The sequence below is a fragment of the Hipposideros armiger genome, unplaced genomic scaffold (genome assembly GCF_001890085.2).
Source record: "Hipposideros armiger isolate ML-2016 unplaced genomic scaffold, ASM189008v1 scaffold_1, whole genome shotgun sequence".
Classification (NCBI taxonomy): domain Eukaryota; kingdom Metazoa; phylum Chordata; class Mammalia; order Chiroptera; family Hipposideridae; genus Hipposideros; species Hipposideros armiger.
The window spans coordinates 5,846,409-5,853,445 of record NW_017731351.1 but is presented as its reverse complement, the minus strand read 5'-3'; the positions used below and the strand labels follow the sequence as shown (position 1 = coordinate 5,853,445).

General features: G+C 42.0%; 1 protein-coding gene across 2 annotated transcripts; it reads left to right on the top strand.

Moving 5' to 3' along the window:
* Positions 1-17: 17 nt before the first annotated feature.
* Positions 18-6,614, top strand: SPRY1 (sprouty RTK signaling antagonist 1). Of its 2 annotated transcripts, none has more exons than XM_019665989.1 (2): positions 18-366; positions 2,125-6,614. In XM_019665989.1, the coding sequence occupies exon 2, from the start codon at positions 2,180-2,182 to the stop codon at positions 3,137-3,139; it is 960 nt and encodes a 319-aa protein (XP_019521534.1). In that variant the 5' UTR covers positions 18-366; positions 2,125-2,179; the 3' UTR covers positions 3,140-6,614. The 2 variants fall into 2 exon arrangements, with proteins under 2 accessions (XP_019521534.1, XP_019521462.1); XM_019665917.1 differs by lacking the exon at positions 18-366 and adding an exon at positions 373-2,030.
* Positions 6,615-7,037: the final 423 nt, after the last annotated feature.

Below are 7,037 nucleotides of genomic sequence, written 5' to 3'. Positions count from 1 at the left end.
CCCCCCCCTCCGGAGTAATGGACACCTCAGCCTCCGCCCCCCGCCCGCCCGAGCTGGGGAGAGGACTTGTTTTCATTCATAACTTTTTCCTTTTCCTTCCTCTCCGTCAACTATTTATCCAGCGCTCAGGTCTCGGAGCGCAGCGGGCGCGCTCCCCCGCGGGCCCGGCGAGGCTGCTGCGCGGCGGTGCGGCCCCGGCCCCGCGCGTCCCTGTCGGGCTGTAGGACGCGCTGCCCTCCCAGGTGGAGAGGGACGCTGTGCGGGCTCGGGAGGCTCTCGGGATCGGGGAGCCGCCTCGGCGGGGACGCGGACAGGGTTTGGAGAGTCCACGGCGACCCTTAGGCTATGAGGGGCTTGTCCGGAAAGGTATCGACTCCGATCGTGTTTTCTCGGGACGAGCGGTTCGCCCAGAGCTTGCGAGCGCGCTTGGGGGTGGATCGGGGACTGTCCCTGTCGGCCGAGGGGCTTTGCTTCACACCGGAGGGGGCTCGTTTTCTTTTTTATCTGGTCATCGACTTGGCCAGCCAGCAGGAACCAGGCGACCACGGTCATTGGAAACGCTGCTTCCAGGGGTGCCTGGGGTTTTTCCTACTCGCTCCAAATCCTTCTCCACCGCGTTTTCCTCCGTGTGTGGACTCCGACTGAGATCTTTTACACACTCTTTGCTTTCAAAACCCTGGTTTAACAAGTTCTGCGCGAGGAGCAGTGCTGTTGTGCAGAGTGACGATGGGCTGGTTTTCAGTCCTTCAGGGACTCCAGGGCTGAACCCTGCAGGTTGTGAACGTGTTTGTCCTCATGTACTGAGAAGGTGGAATAAAGCAGGAGCTTGGGAGAGTGAGGGAGGGAGCTGCAAGAAGTTAACGTGTAAGACAGTCTGGGGACACGCACGTTAGTCATTAGATGAAATGGACTTCTTTCTGCTTTCTTCCTTAAGCTGGTGTCTTTTGGATCAAGGTGTGGTAGTGGAGAATGGGCATTTTTGTTCTCCTTGAATTGGATCAATCTGTAGACTTGGGAAGGAATTTGTGTGAAAAGTCGTCTAGTTTACCACTGACTGAAAACGGAAACGTTTTTATGTTTAGTAGTTTGTTTTATGAAGAGTACATTATAAATTAGAAGCAATTTACTATTGGTAAGGAAACACAAATGCTTATTTTTATCAGGATGTTGCCGTGCCTGTTACAGGAAGCACATTGATTCAGAGTTGGCAGTGCTTTTGAAAATGAAGATCTGTCATGTATATACAGATTTTTAAATGAGAGGAAATGCAGATAATTAAAATGGCTGGAATTTTCCCATTACAGCTGTAAAGGCCAAACGCTTATTTGTGCATGCAAGTTATCTATCTCATTATGTGAGCGAGCCCTTATTTAAACTTTAAAAAATCTTTTATGATTTCAAATGTGAATTCCTTTTCACATGAACAGAGCTGTACATTGAGTTATGTGTGTGTGTGCACTTTAGTGGCTATAAAACATCAAGAGCTGCTGTATTCATCTAGATTCATTTGCATCTTGTACATTCATAATGAGCTCGCTTTAAAATCCTGATTGCTACAGAAAATGACTTCTTATTTTGAGAATCCATTTTAGTTTGGGATCTCCTTGATTTTTTTTTAATGCACGAGGTATACCTTGATTAATTTCCTCATTAATCTAATGCTTGTAACAGCAAACAAATGACAAAAAAGCAACAGCACAAAAGCCATTTTTTTTAAGTGGGGATTTTCCTTTATAGACAACACTATCGAGGTGACGCCTGAGGTTTCTATTCCAGCGCTTATACTCAATATTCCCTACAAGGGCATACTCCATTTTAATTCCTTTACATTTACAAACAGGAAGGCACTACTTCTTCTTGATTCTGCTTTTTAAAATTTGAAAAACCTTCTAACTTTTATGGCATGGGGTCTCTTGCTTACATTCTTCTTCTATGATGTGGTCCTCGGCCTCTCTTGGACTTGGACTCCGGCCAAGACCCCAGCATCATTGTAATCCGCTGATGAAGGCGATCATTACCAGGTGGTTTAGGTAATTTGTGACTTGACAGGGTTTTTCCCCAAAAAAAATACTTCCTGTCATTTATTTTCTCTCTCTGTTTTTTTCATGTTTGATTTCCTTTTAGGATTTCAGATGCATGCCAGGTTCCCACTGATTGTCAGATTTCGAGATCACTACACATGGATCCCCCAAGTCAACATGGCAGTGGCAGTTCGTTAGTTGTGGTCCAGCAGCCTGCACTGGGTAATCGGCAGAGGCTAGACTATGAGAGAGAGATTCAGCCTGCTGCTATTTTGTCCCTAGACCAGATCAAGGCCATCAGAGGCAGCAACGAATACACGGAAGGGCCGTCAGTGGTGAAAAGACCTGCTCCTCGAACGGCACCAAGACCAGAAAAGCACGAAAGGACTCATGAAATCATACCGATCAATGTGAATAATAACTATGAGCATAGACCTACAAGCCATCTGGGACACACAGGACCCTCGAATACTGCCCGAGGCCCCATTTTGAGCAGATCCACCAGCACTGGAAGTGCAGCCAGTTCTGGGAGCAACAGCAGTGCCTCTTCCGAGCAGGGGCTGTTGGGAAGGTCACCGCCAGCCAGACCAGTCCCTGGTCATCGGTCGGAAAGGGCAATCCGGACCCAGCCCAAGCAGTTGATTGTGGATGACTTGAAGGTTTCGTTGAAAGAGGACCTGACACAGCACAAGTTCATTTGTGAACAGTGTGGGAAGTGCAAGTGTGGCGAATGCACGGCGCCCAGGACCCTGCCGTCCTGCCTGGCCTGTGACCGGCAGTGCCTCTGCTCTGCTGAGAGCATGGTAGAGTATGGGACCTGCATGTGTTTGGTCAAGGGCATCTTCTACCACTGCTCCAACGACGATGAAGGGGATTCTTACTCGGATAATCCTTGCTCCTGCTCCCAGTCCCACTGCTGCTCTAGGTACCTGTGTATGGGAGCCATGTCTCTCTTTTTACCTTGCTTGCTCTGCTATCCTCCTGCCAAGGGATGCCTGAAGCTGTGCAGGGGGTGTTATGACTGGATCCATCGCCCAGGGTGCAGATGCAAGAACTCCAACACTGTCTACTGTAAGCTGGAGAGCTGCCCCTCCCGGGGTCAGGGTAAACCGTCATGATTTGGGGAGATGGGTCGGACCTCCTGAACTTCTAGCTTTCAAGCTGTGGCTGTTCCGGAAGATACTAGTAGATACTGGTTTTATTTCCTTTACAGTTTCTCCCTGTTCCCCGCCTTCTCTTCCCCTGTCCCCAAGGTTTGACTCATGGATTTTACTCCAGTGGATGGTCTTCAGGAAGCGTGGACTGAAACTGCACCTGGCCCCCACTCGGGACAGGCGCCTCTGCCCTCCCCTCGAGAGGGTGTCAAGAGCCAGTGGGGTTTTTGTGTAGCCTTTTTGTTCTGCAAGCAACGTGCCCAGGCGACAGTGATTTAGAGCTGGTTTTGATGGGGTACTCTGGGAGCAGGGAAGTTGGTTTTTAAAGAAGCAACCATTTAATTGCTTACATAAGCTATGTATTAAATCTCTCTCCAATTAGGACTGTCTTCATAGCATTGGCCCCTTAAGTAGCATGGGGGATATATTTTTGTTACAACGTAAATATTTTCCTTTTAACCACTGCCCTCCCCTGTCCCCTCAAAGTTCTCTCCCCTCCGTTTTGGCGTCATCTTCCAGAGGTGTGCCAGGTTATTTCTTTTTTTGCCTGTGTAATTTTAGATTGGCTTTACGATGTACATCTTCACATTGGAGATATATTGGTTGTATCTGGCTTATCCTTATTCTAGCTTTCATGTTTCCGAAGGACTCAGCTGCCTTCCTTCCACATCCCATGCTTTTCACCAAATTTCTCTTGTCATTGAGGGCACTTGGATAACTGAAGTTAATATTTATAGCTGATCAGTCTACAGGTGTCACAGAACTCTGCTGCCTTAAAGTGATCTGGGTTCCTTGATGGTCCTTTTGGCCCCTTGGTTAGTTAACAGTGGAGTAATTCTAATTTTTTCTGTGTTTTCATTGCCTTAACCACAAATTGTGGTGCTTTTTGTATATTTTATGTATAAATCACAAAGTTGAATTCTGACTATTTTTAAGACAAAAGTCTGTTAAACTTTTTTATTGTAAAGAATATTTATTATGCGAATCTCTATTATTTTAAGATATTTATTACAAAAGACTGTTGAAATGTACTCATGTCTGAATATAACAAAATATCAATACATAACGGAAAATAAGGTGACACGAAGAAAGTACGTATGTTAACTATAATGCAGAAAATATATTAATTAATGAAACTGTCTCTTGAATCATTTATTAGCCTGTAGTGTCATGGTGATTTTTGTCATTTGCTTTGACTCTTCATTCACACCCATTTTATTTCTTTCCCTTAACGTACTGAATCTAGACACAGGTGAGCTCAAATTTTGAGCTACACGTTTCCTCGAAAAGGCGTTAATCAAAATTTTGTAATCCAAATTCTGTTTCAACAAATTCCCAAGTGAATCACTGTGAAGTGAAAATTTTTTGTAATTAATATTAACAATCACTCCCTACTTTAGCTATTTTGTAAGCAAGAGGTTTTGTGGATGTTGTAGTTTCTTAGAATGGGACATATCTGGAAGTTTTAAGAAATGTTCATAACTCTTGGGTTAATTAGAAATTAATCTTCCTTTGCAGACTTAGGTCTGCAGGTATGCTTGGCATCTCAGCACTGTCACTTTAATAAAACATTCTGGAAGTTAGAGTACACCAAGAAAGTAGTTCACATTATCAAAGAGATGTTTTAAAAACATTCCTGTCCCTACTTTTTGCTTCCTTGTAATAAGTCTTTAATGTGGCCTGGTCAAATTATATTTTATCATGTCCTGTGGAATAAGAAATCTGAGGGTCTGAAACTTTGTATGGAAAAAGTAAATTTTTTTTTTATTTTTTAGTCTGCTGACACCACCACAGCTAGAATCTGTGGGTCTGATAAAATTTGGTTCCAGTGGATCTTCAGACTCAGTGTCACTAACTCCCCATGCCTAAGTGATGTGTCAAACCTGGATAACGATCTGCGTTTGAGAAGACCATTTTGACATAATTTGAACCCAGGATTTAGGCTATCAAAACTCACCCGGTCTTTCTGATCTGGTTGGTACCTCTTAAGATAGGAGCTTTTGTTCTTTGTAAATAGGCTTTAGTTTTGTTTTAAGTAGACAAAACATGAGTGATAGAAGAAGCTTGTTTTAGTGCTGTCTGATGAAGCCATGAAACCTATTAGTTGGCATTGTGGCATTTGATATAATCCAATAGTTTATGCTCTGAAGGCATATGAATATTTGTGGTTTTGGAGTCTACTTCATAATCTATAGTGTTTTAAAATGTGAACTTCTTTTCTCTCGCACTCATGTGATATCACTGGTCCCTTAATACTGAGTATTTCATTGAGATTTGGCTCATAATGAAGTGTATAAATACACTCTCCCTCAAAATACTCTGTCACTTTGTTCTGTTACTTACTGTTCAGACCCTTGGTATAATTAGGAGTTGGTGGAAGGGCTGTCTGTAGTTATACTAACCAGACTAAAAAGCTGTAGTTTTTATTGAAAGAAATGTATAACTTTTATGAGAATGAGGTATGCTGTGGAGTTTTAACTTCTGGCTTATATGCAGAATGCATGAAAATTACAATATTAAGATGGTGGTCTGCTGCTCGCTCTGTGTCCGCCCTCTGACATGCTGATAGGTTAGAGGTTCAGACTTCGACAGGCTCGTCAGGTGGCAAACCAAAAACACTTTGATTCAGAACTTCCTCCTTTGTGATGGTTTAAACTTGGAAGGAAAAAATATTAGGGTGTGTCCTCATAAGTGCTTATGAGTCCCTAGGCTTTTTGAGTCTAATACAGATCGTCATTTTAAAGTGCTAAGGCTTGGAAAGCATCAGCAAAACTGGAATTTCTTACAATACGACTGCCATGTATTTGATACTGCCAAATGGAAAAGCGTGCCAGATAGGTGGGCCAACCTTTTCTTTTTATTCCACGTTTTGTCCCTCTCCCTCAACCACTGCAGCTTGACAGAAGGAACATTTTTGTTAAAGAGTTCCCTAGCAGCATATTTTCTGACTGCCAATTTTTTTGTTTCAAAAGAGGTTTTTTTCTTCAAGATAATTTAATTGTGAATAAAACCAATACCGGATTTCTGTAATTGAGTAGTTTCCTGTCAACAGAATTTATAAAATGTAACCTAGCAGAAAAATGAAATGTAGATAATGCTTCTCTTTTTGTGATGGCCTAAGGTGAATCCTTAAATTATAGTCTGTTATAATTATTTTATGGTTTTCAAAATCCAAACCATAGACCATTCCAGTTATGACTAAGAAAAATAAAAGTTAAAAAACAGTGGTCTTAAAGTGAAAGGAAGTAAGTTAAAAACTAATCATGTTTTTCCCCTAAGGTTGGTATTGGAACCACCAAACTCAGAGGATTCATTTCTCAGAAGATGAATTTAATTTCTGAAATTGTCTCCTTTTCCTAAAAAAAAATTTTTTTAAATAGTGTTGTATTTCATGGTAGTTTTTATGCATGCTCTTTAGCAAAAAAAAAAAAAAAAAAAATTGCAATCCCTTGTTGGAACACTGAAACACTGAAACAAACAGAAAAAAAAAGAGTGTCTAGACAGTTCTCATCTTAAACTCTACACCATATAGATTTTTTTTTTTTTAATGGCAAGAGATTTTGGAGTCTTTTCAATATCTAGAAAACAAAACTCTAAGTCTTTCTTTTGGCCAATTGACAGATGGCTGTTTTTTCCATTATTTCACTGATTAGCTATAATTAAAATAGCCGTGTACTTAAATGATAAGTTGTTATAATAATTCTAATATTCTTTCAGACTATTACCAAGCCGCATTGCCCATTTGTCAAATACCTACCATGTGCATTATTCTATATGCAGAAGAATTCTAGAGCTAGGACTGGATCTCAGAGTACATCTCGCTTCGTGTGTCTCAAGTATGTATGAAAACAAATAGGTCACC

Coding starts and splice junctions, on each gene's coding strand:
- SPRY1 (XM_019665917.1), top strand. CDS start 1,933: ATGATGTGGTCCTCGGCCTCTCTTGGACTTGGACTCCGGCCAAGACCC. Junction 2,031..2,124: donor ATCATTACCAGGTGGTTTAG/GTAATTTGTGAC, acceptor ATTTCCTTTTAG/GATTTCAGATGCATGCCAGG.